Source organism: Manduca sexta, chromosome 8 (assembly GCF_014839805.1).
Source record: "Manduca sexta isolate Smith_Timp_Sample1 chromosome 8, JHU_Msex_v1.0, whole genome shotgun sequence".
In the NCBI taxonomy this organism is placed as follows: Eukaryota; Metazoa; Arthropoda; class Insecta; order Lepidoptera; family Sphingidae; genus Manduca; species Manduca sexta.
In genome coordinates, this window is record NC_051122.1 from 12168352 (window position 1) to 12187046 (window position 18695).

Consider the following 18695-nt stretch of genomic DNA (forward strand, 5'->3'; position numbering starts at 1 on the left):
TTCAATCACGCAAATCATTGTCATAATCAATCAGCGTGGCGAGTGATAACCGTCGATAATAAACTACCTATCAGAAACATTATATAATCGCCAATAAAACAAAACCCACAGTGATCTCAATTTATTTCAATTAGCACACGGTCTTGTGCTACATTGTTACAGAATTAATTAAACATTATCTACTATTTCCAACAAATATTGTGCATATCTTCAAAATTAATTTTAAATGGTAAACATTACAACACCATTCGTACAATGACTGATTTATTCCTTGTAAATGTTGCAAAGCACTAAAAATATATAAAAAAATATGGCTACAAAATGGATATAATTTTTCAAATGGCAAATATTTACGATTTCCATGGCAGCTTAATGTTTTATTTCTTCACGTCTTTATACCGAAGTGGTGGGAATTTGTGTCAAATACAAATAAGTATCTTAGTACAAGTATTAAGTAAACTGAGGTTTTACATATCATGGAAATATTACCAGATGACACAAACGGCATAAGGACGCTGCGTTTGAAGACAAAATAATGCATAAAAAACTATTTTCCGTTCATATCTGCTTACAATAAACTAATGACTAAACATACTTTAACTTAAATCACTACGGAAATCTATCAAAATATATACCAATATAATGTTAATTTGTTTAAAAAATTCGTTTTATTAATTCATTGTACATGCTGAGTAAAACAATATGCATAACATACTTAATAAACTATTTGTGGGAACCCAAATAAACTGGATTTTATAATTGAAAAAAGAACTTGTCGCTATGGAAATAACTTTACGAAGCCTTATAAAATGTTAAATATTTATAGAATGAAGAAAATATGTAAGTAGCCAAAACATTTCTTATACGCTAATAATAACTGGTTTTGAACATAGATACATTCCATTCTTTTAATATATTTGTCAAGAGAAATTGCCTCATTTAACATGTTTGCAAGTATTACATTTTAATGCCTTATTTTAATGCCCAAGTTCTCTTTTGTGGAAGCGTCGAATCAAGCATCCTATACTAATGAAATAGAAAAAGTTACTCGGCTAAAACAGTAGAAAACATTCAACAATTTATCTTATAATTACATCGATAACAATCTCCCATTGTGTCATATTTATATAGCGTTCAATTGCTCTAGTGATCTAATCGACTCTAGTCGCTGCATTCTTGACGATCTCATCTAAATCTTATACGACATTATTGTGTGAGAGTTTATGTATAAGTTACTCGGAACACAACGGAGGCACCTTTTGTAAAACACTATAAAATGATGTACAACGACATAACTCTCACACAAATAAAATCAAGGCTTCTTTTCAAAAGCAACATAATGAAAAACAAATATTGGTAATTTAGATACGTTTTCAAATATGATATAAAAAAGACTTCAGTGTTGCAAGCCTTACGCTAAATACATATTTATAACTTCGTGAAAATTTTACCATCAATCTTCATTGTTTTTCGTTTTTACAAATGTTCATGTTTGCGGGATGCGGAAGTGGATTTAATCATATATTCATTAGATTACAAATATAGAATTATATAATTTAGTTTATAATTTCAAGTCTTATAATATTTATTAACGGATTAAATCTTATTATTTGATATAATATAAATGTATACTATAATATAACAAGATTGGAATATAATTCGTTTTCCCTTACCTGCCTAATACCTGTAAACAAAGAGCTACTTTCATGTGATAAACATAAGGGTGCTTCTTTTTACTACAATATTTATTATTACCAACATAGTTCCGACAAATGTCCCACACTATAAGACTGGTGAGGAAAAACGAATTTCCATAGAACCCCTTCCGCACCGCAGCCAGATTGCTCTATCTAAGTAACAGTTATACCAATTATTTTACAAAAGTTTGAACACGCGCCGGGCACATTCTGTAAGGAGGTCGCCGCTGCAGTCAGGCCCAAGCGAGGTACTTGTGGAGGTAGAATTACAATGTCATACTAAAAATATTGATAATTACAAGGCCGTAGCCCGTAGCGCCGTTCCGCGCCAATTTATCCGTTCATGGACGTGTCACTTGAGCGCCCGTACCTCGACAACTCATCGACTTTTAAGCGACCAGCTCAAGTATGATCAACAATAGCACCTTCAGTACAACGCCTTGAGGACTGAGCTATTTATGCTTGATATGTTACAAGTTAGTTAGTTTAGTTAGTAAACAAGATTTATGTGATTTTAAGGTTGGTTAGCCATTTTTGGAACATTATTTAATTTCAAATGATTTCCTTTATATGTTCATACTACTTAATTATAAAAGAGAGTAATTAATCATCTCTCAAATTTGCATGATTATAACTAGAAAACGAATTATATGCATTTGTATATTTTGGCCATTTTTGTGAGAGTTTGTATATTATCCCTAAAACCATGGGATGGTGCATAAATATTTTTGCAATAATCGGGGGTATTATATTTACCGTTAATTATGATAACTAACAATAAGTGGATGACAAACCCAATATGACCAACTTTTGTGAAAATTTAATGCGAAATACATTATAAATCGGTTGGAATCGTGAGACCATTAATTAATTGATGTTGAATATTTTGACGTTTTGCATGCATATTTTAAACATAATTCATGCTCATTTCGGTCTTTTTAGGTTGCATATAATCCGGTAACCAATTATAAATAATTTATCTGAAACATGTTCCAAAACGTCATCTTTTCTTTATCATGGCAATACAACCCTAAAAAATGGTATCTTTAAATATATGGGTCATTTACCAGCAAATTTAACATAATATTGTCTTCCTCCCATGCTAGTGACAAAGATCACACTCATTATGGTAGAATTTCCTAAACGCCCCAGAAGTAACCATAACGGCGTACATTTAAACAGACCTTTAAATGTCTCCTCTGAGGAAGGTAAAGGCAAAGGAAACATATACAAACTGAAAACACTTTCAAACTTAGCGGAATAATAACTAAATTTCTAAACCTAGAAGTTTGTATACACAACCTATGTTTTAGGTGGTTTGAACACAGAATTAAGGAGGTAAAGGCTAATATTGGCTTGTTGCATATTATTTTTTACAACTTCATATAGCTTTCAGAAGTGTGATGGATGAAAAACACAATCGGCATTTATTATGTTGGCTTTTTTCAAGTTCTCAATTTTATTATTAAAGCCTTACTTTGTTATGAAACGCTTGAGACACTTCCAAAGTTTGTAGTGTGAATTACAAGCAAACTTATTGGTTTATCGAGATTGGGTTACTATGTATATCGATACATGAAATCCAAAGCATGATAGCTGAGAAATTATGAGCGATTTAATGAAAAAAAAATCAAAGAAGATATTTCACAGCTGGTCACACTTTGGTATCGAGATATGAATACAATAAGATGCATAAACACTCAATCCCCATTTTCATAGAAGCCCCACAACACGGTTTTATATTAACAAGACTGTACAATGAAAATCTAATGTAGAAGCATGCCTAACGGTAGAATGTAACTGCCTTTATTAAAATAAAAAAAATAATATTTATGGATATTATTTCAAATGGCAATTCATTCATATTTACTGGCTTGATAATACACTTCTATAAAGACAATAAATTAATTCTAAATACATATATAAAAAAATACATAATAAATTACATAAAATTATTATATTATGTGTTTTCAAATACCAAATAAAGAGATGAAAATTATTATCTTGTTTCCAATAGGAGTACAAAATTCATAAATTTTAAATCATCATTCATTCACTCGGGAATGGTCAATCAAATCATCTTGTTGTCAACAATATTGACAAATAGGACTGATCGTTTTTATTAATTATAAGAAAAATATCTTTTGTGCACCAAATAAGAGACAATATTAGATATCATGATTTATATTTCATTATTTTTTAAATATTGCGTGCAAATTATTAGTTGCATCAAAAATATAAACATATGCTACCTGAAGAAGTACTTAAAAGTATCACATTTAAAAAATAATATAAATTTTAGTACATCTTTTATTACTATCAGCATGAATGTTTAGCAGGTAATCAATTAAAATATTATTCAATATTGTAAACTTTTTTTGGTGCACACAGCATCATTCTTTCATAATTCATACTTCCCTAATAAACTCTATGATAGGGTAACCATCCGTTCGTGATTTCCAAACTTTTCCCGTTAAAAATAACCCACATTTGGCCAACCCAAATGTTTTATATTCATATTTTTTGTATGACCCGTACTTTCGTGTCTGCGGAATAAGTTTTCATTCCGCGCCTCGCAGCCTCCCTCAAATTAGACATTTTCGGAATTTACACAAACTTATTTATACGACGTAATTAGGAGTACCGTACCCAAAAGGTATCAACCGGACCCTGTTACCAAACTAGGCTGCTTATCCGTCCGTACAATCTTCAATGCGTATATTATATTTTGAATAGTAATAAGTAGCATACTGAAATTGAGTAATCTTAACAGAGAATATGAGTTATATTAAAAACAAATAATAGATACTAAATATGGCGGAGGTACGAATTTTCGGTACCTGAATTCGACTCGCACTTGGCCGGTTTTTATATCAAATATATACATTATAATTTGTTGTTAACTTATTTTTGTACTTCAATAAAAAATGTGTGTTTTGCATAAACATAATAGATGTTATTTCTTTTGCGGTTATATCAAAACTTATGATATTTTTAACAATACCATAGGTTTTAGAAAATCAGCAGAACAATATCCATAAATATTATTTCCACATTAACAAGAAGTCTCATTACTCGACACAGAAAGGACAATGGGGCAATTTATTACACATCCCTTGGATATATTTTTGTACGAAGTTCTCGAATAATGAAAACAATTAAGAGCACATTGTTACATCTTTCTACAACAGGTGGCAGTAAATTGGTATAAATGAATACCTAGGATATTTGAGTTGACAACCCCACCGTTTTGACGGATCTTGCAGACGTTGTAAACATTTACCCCCTTATACATAGACGTCATTTATCTAAGAACGGAGCATTGCTGTGATAACAAATCTGTTTCTCAGCGCTGACGGCATGGCAGCCTTCGCAGTGCGTAGACATAGGGCCGTTGTGATTGGTTAGTATTGAGATACAATTTGAATCTAGTTGGCGGTCAGATAAACAAAGCTGAACAAACAGGAAGCTGTCGCATAAACAAAGCTGAGAAACAGACTTGTTATCACAACAATTCTGCGTCCTTAGATAAATAACGTCTATGAATAAGGGTGTTAATATTTTGACATAAGCGGTATTCAATCCATATGGACCACAATTTTTATAATGCAAACTGCACAGCTTAAAGTTCACAAAAACCACTTTGTTTACAACGTCCAAAAGTTCCATACAAACTTTACCATCGTGTCTCTGGCTCCTGCCCCATTCTCCTAGCTAAAAAGACCGAGATCCTTGCAGTCCAAGCCTAATACTATCTACGGCTTACAGTAGCGTGCATTTAATGCCGCGCCCGGAGCCCAGCTTGTGCCCCCGCTTGTACTTTTTGCCGCGGCTCTCCTTATCCTTGCGTATCTCTCGCACGAGCGTGTAGAAGGCATCGTCGACCCCCATCCGCGTCTTGGCTGAAGTCTCTACGAATGGCACGCCGTAACTCCGCGCCACCTTTAATGTGAACAATGAAAATGTTATTTACTTAGTGTTCTTTTTTTAATACAGCTATTTATCCTATACTTAGGTATACTGATTGATTGTATCTTCATTTGATTACTTCAATTGTTCTGGGAAAATTTCATGCGGGCAAATAGTATTTATAAATTACATTTTAATTTATCATTGTGGTTACGTTATCGTTTTGTGGCATACATTTAATTCTTAGCAATAACACGTACATAGTTTCCTTACAAAAGATAACTTTTATTAAAATACCATAAAGTTTTATGCATATTGTTAGATATAGGCGCAATATATATATACGATTTACATAAAATATGTCCTCTTATCAATATATTGACGTAATCAAAGGACGTCAAAATGAGCAGTTGACGTTATAGGGAGCAAATAAAGCATTCTAATCAATTTTAGTAAGTATATTTTTAAGCACTACATGTGTTAGGTAATTTGCATCATGATTCTTAAGATATTATTGGAATTTATGGGTGGTGGATATCACAACAGCTCTCTTGCAAAATAAAAACAATGAACTTGTAGCAGTATTAGCAACCATGATCGCATAGCAGCTATTTCATGGTGTATAAGAACAACTAATGTATTTAAGTTTACTTCTATTATATTTTTTTCGCAACAGGAAGCTGCACCTTGAATAAGAAAGGGTTGTGTGGTCAGCGTGCATATTATTATTTCATTTTAATAGAAATTATTATAAAACGTATAAACATATACATTAAAAGGCCTCTATCTGCTTATAATAATTCTATTTTCCAAATCATACAATATAATGAAAGTTACACAAAAATAGTCCTAGAACTAGTTTGTTTACATTTTATGTAAAAAGTATTGCATTAGATATTAGTAGTAATCTAATTATAGGTACAAATGTCACACATTGTAGCATGCGGGGGCGTTTCTCGTACAACGCAACTAATCATTGTTGCAATGACTAATAGCGTAATAATCGTATAACAATGTTGTGTAACGCAATATTTATAGAAAAAAAAAACAGTTGCATCCAGCAGTAGGCTAAGTGTTACCTGCTCTAGGTCTCATAGTGCCAGCAGCCATTACTTAGCTTATTACCTTGAGACACTCTACTCATGCTGCCACGGTTCAAGTTGCTTTCACTATCAGACATAAGCGGGCAGGCTCGAAATGCTCAAGGTAAGATCGGGGTCCCTATTTCGTTTATATGGGCAAATTCGTCTTTTTGAAATTACGGACGTTCTATTCGAAGGACAGCGTCGTTAGCCGTATAGGTAAGAGATTCAGAAAATCCTCTATTAACTTATACGGTCATTAACGCTATCCTTTGATTAGAATAGGACACGCTGACCTTACCTCTAGTGTATAACTTTCGCAAACACTTGTCGTTTTGCGAGTTGACCGCTCCAAATATCTATCTAAGGCTAGTCGGCTTTGGGAAAATCACCACTGGATACATCTTTGTAGGTTTTAGTGGGGTAATGGATATTTTCTGACGCCAACCTGGCAGGTATTTATATATGAAGGGAAGCCGAAAGAAAAATTGGAATTTTTGGGCGACAGCCTACTAATTTAATAGGTATAGAGCTATTAATCGGAAATTATAGGCGGTTGCTTGTTAATAAATGAGCTTATCAGACGTGCGATTAGCTCGTCTCATCATTCAGGTTTATAAAAAAATCCTTTTTTGAAATACCCCGTAATAAAACATTACATGGACTCCTACTCAATTATGTCCATTGTGTTCATTGTTTTTCCGCAAGTTGACGTGTAATTTAATGTAATTTTATGTCAACCGCAACTATTTATAGTATGCCATACATAATTACGGTTGCATTAATCATCCGACGGCAGAATTAACAGTAAGGAGTAAATATATCTATTTTTATGAATGCGAAAGTAGCTATCGTCTCTGTTACGCGTTCATAGCTGAACCACTGAATCGATTTCAATAAAATGTTGTCTGGAAATAGTTTGAGACCCTGGGAAGACATAGGCTGCTTATTATTCTGGAAAAATATATAGAGGGCATTTTATATTAGAAAAACCTTTTACGTGAGCGGCGCTGCGTACAAAGGTTTATATTCCTAATATTCGTCTAGTGATTCAATTTTATACAATTGTTTCTGTATTCTTTGTCTATTAAATTAAGTGTAGCACTGTTAGTAGGACATGGTGAGATTATAAATATAATGTACTAAATGGTATAAGACTTTTCTGATAAGAATACTTATTGACATGGATTAGCCTACACTAATTAATCGTTTCTAAATAATAAAGCAGGGAAAAATAAACCAGAAATATAGTTATCGGACATAGAAATAATTATATAATAATTTTATTACCCATACACTATGTAGAAAAACGTTGTACACCTTTTTAAACACATTGCGCGCACGGAGCATTCTAAATTTGGCGTAATTATATTTTATATAGAAAAAGAGTGCAGAAGAACCTTTACAATGTAAAAACTTTAAAACATTACGAATTGCAGTCGAATAACGACCACTGGCCGGCAACTAATATATTTATAGTAAGCCAAATAATAAAACCTTATATTTCGGAGGTTAAATGTATACTTTAAAGTTTACCTGATCACTCAACCAGGATTATTCTGTGAATAAAGAATGCCTCATAAGTTAACAAACTTTGTTAAAAATACAAATCAAAATCTTAACTTAAATAAAAAGATTATGTATTTCTTTATTACGATTATGTATATGATAAACACTATCCCAAAAATTATAATATTATGGTCACATGACATTTAATTGTGCGAAAAGATTTACAAGATCCACAATAAAACCTAGTTTTACTATAAAGAATACAGAATAAATCATTAAATTCAAGGCTGTTACAGTGAAAGTATGTTTATAAGTATTTAGTGGCCAAACCCTATGGTATTCATATTAAGATTCTTTAAAACATACCTACTTAATTATAATGTCAAGGCTTTATAAATATAGAACATTGCAGTGTTTTTAACAATGTATATTTTATTTGATTTAATGTTTGTTGCTAGTGTTAGGAAATGGCTTATCTCTGTGCATATTAGTCAGTATTAGTTGTTGGTATTAACTGATCTGGCAGAAAGAATGCCACTGTTTAAATCAACTGTAACAAGACAGCTTTATTGTTCCTTTGGGCTCAAATGTAGAGCAAAAAAATATATAAACTCTGGCTCATAAACATTTTAGTAATAAAACATTGTGTTATTAAATGAAACCACATACTTGACTTTGCCTATGCCTACATTGTGCCGAAAATTATCCATCAATGACGGATATTTTTACCAAAAATCCCAGTTTTATTTTCAGATTTTTTGATAATTTTTTAGTATAGAGCAAATATATTTCTGACTGAAAGAATGATGTTGCTGTAACAAACCTTTTTTGAGCAATAGTAGTGGCATTAGGGCGCGTAAAATTAAATTACTTTTTATTGATATTTATTTTGTTTGAAACTTACTCTTATTTATTTTACATCTACAGTCAGAGTAACTTATTGTAAGGTGTTATTTTCAAGAAGTATGTAGTTTCATTTAGCAATGCAATGTCAAAATTTCCTTATATATGTTATTTGTATATAAACAATAATAACAAAAATATAGATCTTAAAAATTGTACATAAAAAAAATAATTCTCAAATGTATTATTATGAACAGGTAAAATGTCTACAGGAAGTAGGAAACCACTTCATCGTATTTTGTCTCTTGGTGATGACAACTTGTTTACAATTTGTATCTGTTCCAAATATTTTTCATTTCACAAGTCTATTTTTTAAACTGATAATCTATACTATTATATAAAGCTGAAGAGTTTGTTTGTTTGTTTGTTTGTTTGTTTGTTTGAACGCGCTAATCTCAGGAACTACCGGTCCAAACTGAAAAAATATTTTTGCGTTGGATAGCCCTTTGTTCGTGGAGTGCTATAGGCTATATAACATCACGCTATACCCAATAGGAGCGGAGCAGTAATGGCTAATCTCAGGAACTACCGGTCCAAACTGAAAAATTCTTTTTGCGTTGGATAGCCCTTTGTTCGTGGAGTACTATAGGCTATATATCATCACGCTATGACCAATAGGAGCGGAGCAGTAATGGCTAATCTCAGGAACTACCAGTATGAACTGAAAAATTAGTTTTGTTTTGGATAGCCCTTTATTTGTGAAGTGCTATGGGCTATATATCATCACGCTATGACCAATAGGAGCGGAGCGGTAATGAAACATGTTGCAAAAACGGGGACAATTTATTAGTTTTGAGAGCTTTCGTTGCGTGCGCTGCGTAAACGGTTAAAGTTATGCAACAATGATGTATGACGGGATTGTTCCTCTTAAAAAGTTCTAAAAAATATTATTATAAAACAAAGTCCCCCACTGCATCCGTCTGCCTGAACGTGTTAAACTCAAAAACTACCCAACGCATTATGATGAAATATGGTATGAAGACAGTTTGAGACCCTGGGAAGAACATAGGCTCCCGGGAAACTACTACTTTTATAACCGAAAACTTTAGCCTGAAAAACTTTATAACGCGTGCGGAGCCGCGGGCAAAAGCTAGTATAATATAAGTATGACTTAATTTTACTATTAACATAATATACACACACATTTATCCCTGAAGGGGTATGCAGAGGTGCAACCAGGGCACCCACTTTTCGCCAAGTGTGTTCCGTCCCTTGATATGATAGGGGACGAGTCTATCGCCATATCAGGCACAAATTCCAGACACCGGGCTGGTACAGTGCAGAAAAACCCCTAGATATCACTTTGCCCGACCTGGAATTCGAACCCAGGACCTTAGAGCGCTGCCATACCGCGCATCCATTAAAACTAAGCCACTGAGGCAGTCCAATGTAAAATGTAAGGTTATAAGTAAGGTACCAACACCAAAATTGGTAAGCAGTAATATAGGCAATGATAAGATATTTTTTGGTTTTAATAAAATCATTTTGCGGATTGTATCGCGGTTTTTATATTATAAGTTTCTCCCGACGTTTCGAAGACTGCAGCCTTCGTGGTCACGGGGCGGACTCTCCGCCTTTAGTTTTATTTTAATGTAAAATTCGCGTAAAAATAAGCAATCATTATATATTTTTTGGTTTTTAGTGGTTTTTGAAGGCAGTATAATTTTTATTAGTAACATGCAACCATGAACTACCATGTATTTAAATCTCTCAACTATAAATACATACTCTATAAACTAAGATTTTAATCATACTAATCTCTTGTGGTGAATATCGGTGAACATGCTAGGCAATTGTGCTCAGTGAATACTTAGACCTTTTGGTATGGGTAGAGATAATTAAGTGATTAAACAATTTTCAATAGCTACAAGTAAAAATTCTATGTAACCGATATAAATAAAAATTAAATAGCAAATAATTATATAACATTTGTTGCCTTTGACAAAACATTGTGGTTTAGCATAGAGGTATTTTGAATACCTTAATACATTGAATAATCAAATAAGGTTTGATAACATCACATACAATGACTGATTGCTCATACAAATAAATTAATTTTCATATACAAATGATTTCAAAGATAATATTATAATCACATTTGCTTTAAACGACAAGTTCACCAAGTAAACACAAACTGTAATGTTTAACAATATTATGTAAGTAGATAATAAGGCAAGAAATTATGTTTATTTTTTTATTTAAACTGCCATTATAACAGCCTAAAGCGCCGATAGCCTAGGTAAGTGTGGAACGGACTGCCGAGACAAATGTTTGCAAGTTCAAATCCTGAGGGCACACAACTCTCACTCTTCTAAAATGATGTATGCATGCTTTGTGAAATATGGGTTGCTTTAACTGTGAAGGAAAACATTTTGAGGATACCCGCATACCTGAGAAGTTCTCTATAGGAATTTTGAGGGTGTGTGAAATCTACCAATCCGCACTGGCCAATGTGGTGGACTAAGGCTTAATCACTCTCAGTAGTAGAGGAGGCCCGTGCCCAGCAGTGGAACAGTATATAATACAGGGCTGATATTATAATATATGGTCAGATATCCTATTATTAATTGAATCAAATTAACCACATTTTTGTGGATAAGGTTTATGGTTATAAATTGTTACTTTGTAATTAAGATGTATTAGTAATGCATGTATAGAATTACTACAAGTGTGGGTTTTCTAGATTTGTAAGGATGTTTGGAGTGTTTATCTTACCTGGATAGCATAATCAATAAAGTGAGAAACCTGTGATAAAGGATATAAGGTTGTTTTTCCATCTTCTATATGATGCATTTATAGAATACCAAAAATCTCAATCAACTTCCAAAATATTTGAAATAATTAACCTGTAATTATTTCAAATATTTTGGAATAGTATAACATAATGAGAATAACCATAGCAAAATTAACAAACAGTTGTTTGAGAAGACCAGTGGCGAAAGGTGAAATTTTCCAAAGGGGAACCTGACACAACATACAGGCACCAAAATGCATAAATGCAGTCTGCAAATCATTCAAATGATAATTAGATTCTACATAAAGAGCAGCTGATAGGAATTGAGTTATATGGACCCTATGCCACTGATCAAAACATGAAGAGATGACAGGTGAGATGAGATGATACAACCGCCCATAAACATTGAATTACAAAGTATTGTTTGGTATTCCACCGTACATATCATCCTGAGACACAAGATGTTAAGTCTTTTTGGCCAGTAGTTAAAATCAAATATTGTGTGACAATGAAGGCAGTATGAATTGCAGTCAATGTCTTGTATTTCATTTTGCTGTTGCAAACATATTGAGGGCAAAATTAATTTCAGCTTTGAAAAGTTAGGAGATATTGTAAAACTTATTTGTAGATATTGTTACAGGATAGATTTTGACTTCCTCTTAAAATTATAAATGTACAAGTTTGTTTTTCTGCTTAATTCATAAACCATTGAATGGTTTAGAACACTGCAGAGATAGATCAAGTCTGGGATCATTGTAATATATTTATATAAAAAAAATGTAGTAAATAGCATTATTCTAAGAAAGGGCATACATCTACATCCATATAAAGCTGCAATCAAAACAATGTTTCTCATAATACTCAACACTTATCATAGAACACTTGTTATTAAAAAACAGATTACATAACTCTAGTTATATTAATTTTCTTTTTTACAGACATATTTATGTAAATTTTCAGGATAAAATAATTGCTATAGTCGTCAAGGATTGTGCAACTTCCTAATAATAAAAGAAATTTTGTCAATTAGAGCATTAGTTCAAGAGATAAGCCCATTCATAATTAAGCAAACCATCTCTACAGGTGTATAATAAATTTGATATATCTTAGCTTTTTATGTCAACAATGAAGGCAATTACAAACCTTGATACCTTAGTAAACGATAACAATAAGACATGAGTATAGAAATAGACAATATTTATCTTTATAAGAATGAATTATGCAGTGAAGTAATATCTGTTTGCTTAATAACAGGTGTTGCATATCAGCAATGTTGATTCTTATTTTGTTGCTAATTTTATGGACAACTATAACCCATAAAGCCTAATTACTAACCAAGTCTTGTGTGTAAATAGAATAGTATTACAATAATCAGTTTGTAAGTGGTGTGTATAGTTAACAAAGTCATACCTCTCTGGCCTGCGTCATGTCCACGGCCCACGCCTGCAGGTCGCACTTGTTGCCCACCAGCACCATGGGCACCTCCTCCGCGTCCTTCACGCGCTTAATCTGCTCGCGGTACGAGCCGATGTCCTCGAAGCTCTTGGCGCTGTTCACCGCAAACACTAGCAGGAACCCCTCGCCAGTCCGCATGTACTGGTCCCGCATCGCGGAATACTCTTCTTGCCCCGCTGTGTCCAATATGTCCAACAGGCACGTCTCACCGTCAATCACTACTTGTTTACGGTAAGAATCCTCTATCGTCGGATCGTACTCGTCAACAAAATGGTTTTGTATCAGCTGTATAGTCAATGCGGATTTACCGACGCCTCCGGCGCCCACCACAACTAATTTGTACTCGGTCATCTTGCGAGATAGAAAAAATATTTTTTCACACAATGTCACTGCACACAAGAACAACGCCCCGGTCGCGCCACACCTCTCGTATTACTCACATCGGCATGGCTGTCACTGCCTGTGTTATTGCGCCCGATGTGCCCGTAAAATGGCTAATTAATGTATTATTAGAGTCAAATGCAATAAATAACAATGAGTAGGTTCACTCACCCTTTTACCGGAGTGCAAGTGCGTTCCGAAACTTCAGTGTTGATGACTCATCGTTCTCATTTTTATATACAAAATATAATTAACATAGTTAATTTTTTATTTAACTATTAAGTAGATGATTAAAATAATCTTTTTTTTGGCAGAACTTTTTTTTGTATACCTCAAAATCTATTGATTTCATTGCAATGTTTTGAACATTCTCATTGTCATTTTATACAGGATAGTAAAAAATGCAAGGAGTATGTGATAGATGGCGTTTTATTTAATTATTCATACCTACTTTACAACAATGACGTGATACAAAAACATCTTAGCTTTACAATATTTTTCTTTTTTCTTGATTTTGCTGTACAAGTTGTGATGCGGAAAATTGTTAATATAATTCATAAAATTATAATTAATTTTAGATGTCGATTTTATTATAAAATTTTAAAGATCATTTATCAATTTGGCAATCGGTTTTTAGGTCAGGAACTGGCCGGATTTGGGAAAATACGAATACATTCTTTGGAATAAATAAGACATTCGTTTTGTCACTATAATATTATATTTCTATATTTGACTAATTATTCAAAAGCGGTAATTAATTTTTTTTTTATAATTCTCTTTGATAATTTTGTTTCAGAACAGATAAGTATTATCGAGGATTATAGTAGCGCGTCGTAATTTTTTAAAATATTATTTAATTTGACACCGAGTACCTACAGCAATGTCTGGAGATCCAGAAGAGGAGGAAGCTGTCCCGGAAACTTTAGAAGAAGCTGGTGCTTTGGAGGCTGATGTCGGAGCCAGATTGTTAGTTTACATTCTATTGTTATTATTTAAAAATGGTTCGATTTTAGACCATTTACAGCTCGTTATATTTAAGAACTTTATTTCTGTTTTTATTGAAATTAACTTAAGCCATCATATACATGGATCCGATTCCGCATAGGTACAAGAGACACAAAGTTGTAGACAAAGAAAACGGCGTCTTTTGTAAAACAAACCGAGATTCAACATTACCTTATTAAAATAAATAAAACTTTATAGGCTGTAGGCTGCCTTAATTCTATCTTATTAAAGGAAAGCTTGTCTTTTTGGACCAGAATTTTGGTTTAATCTCATATAGGTACCATTTAACAAACGATCCAACTTAGTGTTTTACTAAAATATCTCTCAGCTTATATCTATGTAAAGATGACATCGTTACAATTCTAACATTGAAGAACATATCAGACAATTTTTAAAATGTTAAAACCAGTGCGTAGGTTCTTAAAATATTTGATTGACTTTACTGTTTGTGGTCATATTTTTTTACGAAGCTTTGTGACCATTTAAAATTTTTATTTTGAGTTTAATTTACTGAATATGATAGGTCTTGTATACGTCAATGACGCGTTGCTGCGCTGACACCGCTTTGCTGTACTTATGTAGGCTGAACTCTTAGGCGCCTCTGCCGCATTGCTACTGCAGCCTAGCGATGATGGAATATCAAAAATAATTTAAAAACTATATTAGCGGTGTGGTAGCGGTAGCCCTTAAGTTCGTAGGTAAGTCGCATAGCAAATACGTTTTGAAATCCAAAATTAAACTTCTAAAATATTTATTAGGTACTTACGTAATCGGTTCAAATTTACATAAGCGATGAAAATGTACGCTACATGTTAAGTACTTATTACACGAAAACAATATGGACAAAAGCTATTGTTCACACTTATAAATACTCATTGTGTGCATAGGTAACATAAAATGGAAAATTAAAAGTTTGCAAACTTTGCCGTTCTGATAAGCTTTATAACGGTTTGTTGGTACACGTGCCGTCTATTTCTATTGCTAATTGGAAATTAAGTCAAGTTTGAATAGAAATTGAATTTTTAAAGCGCCGGCAACGTTAAAGCTGATAAGTATAATGCATTGGCGAAGGACAATATTATCATGTTGGAAGCAGACAGTTTTATTATTTTTACACACGTACAACCAGCCTGAATGGCTGAAAAAATACCAAACTTGAAATCGCCTCTTCACTTTTGTGTTCTAACCAACGTTTTTATTATCTTGACAAAAATAAAATAAAACCAAAATGAAAACACTTTGCTTCACATAAAATAAAAGATGTGTTAAAATTATCGGGCACGTTCAATTATCCATTCCGTTCCGCTCTAATACTGAGCAGTAAAACTCAATATCACAACACGGAGATCAAACCCGAGGCCTCAGCACAACAGTAATACCGCAATCAAATTACGCCACTGATACAGGCACTGTAGTAACTGAAAAGGTGAAAACTCTCGTTTACTTTAAATATAGTAAAAAGTTACATTGTTTAGTGTAATTTCTATGATATCTAAAATCAGGGTAATGGCTACCGTAGAGTTATGGGCCCCCCAGACCGGTCAGTTCCTAAACCTCAAGCTGCAGGTTGTTAGGTCGCCACCCTTTGAAAACTAAGATAGCATCTTGTCTACCAAAGAGTTAAATCTGGGATTTTCCCCTACAGGTGTTATATATACTAGGCCGGGGGAAGGCATTTTTAACACCTGGGCCTTTACCAGGGCCAGCTACGCCACTTACTGAAATATGATTCCAGTGATCAACAATTGTCGGGAATAGATCCCAAGCTAAAGATCAGCATGGATCCGTTCGCGCACCGCGACTTGCGGCCCGAGATGATGTTCATCCGCGAGGAGCTGCGCCAGGCCAAGCTGCAGACGCTGGCTGTAAGTATCTATTTACCAGTGCCAGATTTATTATTTTTTTAAGAACAGGGCACTAACTTTGTGTCCCGTATGTCCTACGTGAGCATCCCTGGTTGCAATTATGCCGCCTTATAGGCCTATATGTAATTATTGTCATGGTGCCCATACCTCCGGGAATCACATCACGTTATCCGTTCTTAACCTTATCTTTTCTTTTTTTTTTGTTGTATTTTTGGCATTCTGTGTTTGCTTGGTTGTGCAACTTATTCTAAACTAGTGAGTATGTTTTATATTTTTGTACAATTGTTACAACTGTAAGTAAATCTAAATAAAATTAAATAAATATTGGCAAATCTTTCACTACTACTTACTATGTAGCTTACCTCGCTATAGGTGCCTAGGTCATTTGTTAAGACTAGACAGAGCTATTAAGTATAGCTTGGGCGATCTTGTTACGTTGCTCAACTTTATAAGATCGTGTATAAGGTTTGATACCTTTTTCATATACTTACGTAATATTGGGGTTTTTCCTACTTAAAATGCCGCTCGGGGCGTGACGACTATATATAAAAATAAGATCAGCTATGTATTATATGTATGCTGCCCCACTGCTGGGCAAGGTTCTCCTCTACTACTGAATTAGGACTTGGTCCACCACGCTGCCCTAATGCGTATTGGTAGACTACACATACCGTCAAAATTCTTATAGAGAAGTTCTCAGGTATGCAAGTCGTCTCACGATGTTTCACTTCGCCGTTAAAGCAAGCGATAATACACAAAAAATACAGACATAACTTTTGAGGCGTCACGAGGTCACGAGCCCTTGGGCTTTCAACCTGCCGACATTTGTATCCAACTAGGCTATCGGCGTGTTCAGACTTTAAATAATTAAAGGATAATGATTAAAGTTTATTGAAATTCTATCCACAAAATGTATCAATAATATATTCTGTTCGTCTTGGATATTTCATTTTCAGTTTACGACAAACGTGAGAGTTAATATTTTGCCGTACAGAAAATATAATATAGTTTTGTCACTTCGAAAATATTGACAACTTGTCGAGTTCAGAGAGAAGTTAGTAACTCACTTTGCCGCGTCGTCGAGTACTGGTAGTTATTGGTTTCGGTGGAGTAAGGCCGCAAATTTGGCGTACGACAGATCGTTAAGCGAATAATGGCATACATTGAAAACTATAAACTGAATTGCAATAATATAATTTAATCAATTGCAACACTTCAACGATAACTTATAGAATATAAAAATGCGTCACAGATTGGTGGAGCTACCTTGTTTTGCTTATAGCGTCAGTAGCCAAGGTGATTTCTCGATAATTGACGTGTGATAAAATCTTGACGTTACTTTCCCTGTCATCATTAAATCTGCCAGGAGTATGGCAATTACAGCATTTTTCCCTCTTTCCTTTGTTTACACGGTATTGCTTGCGATGCCTCCCGTAGGAAAAAAAATACCCCGTAAAATTGTTACATGTTCTTATCCAAGATAGAAAAAAACCAACGAGTTTAAACAAAACGTAGTCTATATTTTATATGCGTGATTCCACGTTCACTAATAACTCAACTTTCGCATTTAACTTCAGTAGGATTGCGTTCTAAATTCACGTCAGTGATTGGTCTCCCTAACTTAAGGTTCGTCGCACGGCGCTGAAGAAACTTTTGCTGCGAGACTTCATGCAGGAAGATTGTGAGTTGAGGAACATCGGGCTCGCCTACGCACCCCCTGATCCGTGACATTTGTAGATAAAGTGCTAATAAAGTTTACTAACAAGAACTTGTTGCGTTCTTATTTATGATAAACTAAGTGTTGCTTACAGTGTTGCCGTGAAAAGCCTTTCCCTATGCAAAAAAATCCCTAAATTACTGTAGCGATATATTATATACTCGGGGTAAAGTATACCTAGCTTATATGTTAATCAAGGACATGATCTACTCGTGTGCCATATTCCATCTGAGTGTGTTTACCTGTTTCTGCATTTTCTTTTGGCGAATTTGCCCGCGGAAATACTTTCCCAAGATGTAAGCCCAAATATATAACAGTAACCTATTATAATATGTTATTCTTTCCGAATCCAACCAACGGATTCTCTGTTTATTTTCAAAGAATATTCGAACAAGTTTAGAAGCTTCCTCATTTATAATATTAGTAAGAAAATAATAT

At 33.8% G+C, this 18695-nt stretch overlaps 2 protein-coding genes across 2 annotated transcripts; one reads left to right on the plus strand and one right to left on the minus strand.

Moving 5' to 3' along the window:
• Positions 1-106: 106 nt before the first annotated feature.
• Positions 107-13874, minus strand: LOC115444766 (GTPase HRas). The gene is made up of 2 exons (XM_030170669.2): positions 13245-13874; positions 107-5639 (listed from the first exon to the last, which is right to left on the minus strand). The coding sequence occupies exons 1-2, from the start codon at positions 13638-13640 to the stop codon at positions 5460-5462; spliced, it is 576 nt and encodes a 191-aa protein (XP_030026529.1). The 5' UTR covers positions 13641-13874; the 3' UTR covers positions 107-5459.
• A 438-nt stretch (positions 13875-14312) lies between these two features.
• LOC115444767 lies at positions 14313-18308 on the plus strand. Its single transcript, XM_030170670.2, has 4 exons — positions 14313-14420; positions 14549-14636; positions 16411-16540; positions 18167-18308. The coding sequence occupies exons 2-4, from the start codon at positions 14551-14553 to the stop codon at positions 18266-18268; spliced, it is 318 nt and encodes a 105-aa protein (XP_030026530.1). The 5' UTR covers positions 14313-14420; positions 14549-14550; the 3' UTR covers positions 18269-18308.
• Positions 18309-18695: the final 387 nt, after the last annotated feature.

Excerpts from the sequence above, each read along its gene's own strand:
- LOC115444767 (XM_030170670.2), top strand. The coding sequence starts at position 14,551 with ATGTCTGGAGATCCAGAAGAGGAGGAAGCTGTCCCGGAAACTTTAGAA. Across the intron at positions 14,637-16,410 it reads GCTGATGTCGGAGCCAGATT|TGATCAACAATTGTCGGGAA; the intron begins GTTAGTTTACAT and ends ATATGATTCCAG. Across the intron at positions 16,541-18,166 it reads CCAAGCTGCAGACGCTGGCT|GTTCGTCGCACGGCGCTGAA; the intron begins GTAAGTATCTAT and ends CCCTAACTTAAG.
- LOC115444766 (XM_030170669.2), bottom strand. The coding sequence starts at position 13,640 with ATGACCGAGTACAAATTAGTTGTGGTGGGCGCCGGAGGCGTCGGTAAA. Across the intron at positions 5,640-13,244 it reads ACATGACGCAGGCCAGAGAG|GTGGCGCGGAGTTACGGCGT; the intron begins GTATGACTTTGT and ends TTCACATTAAAG.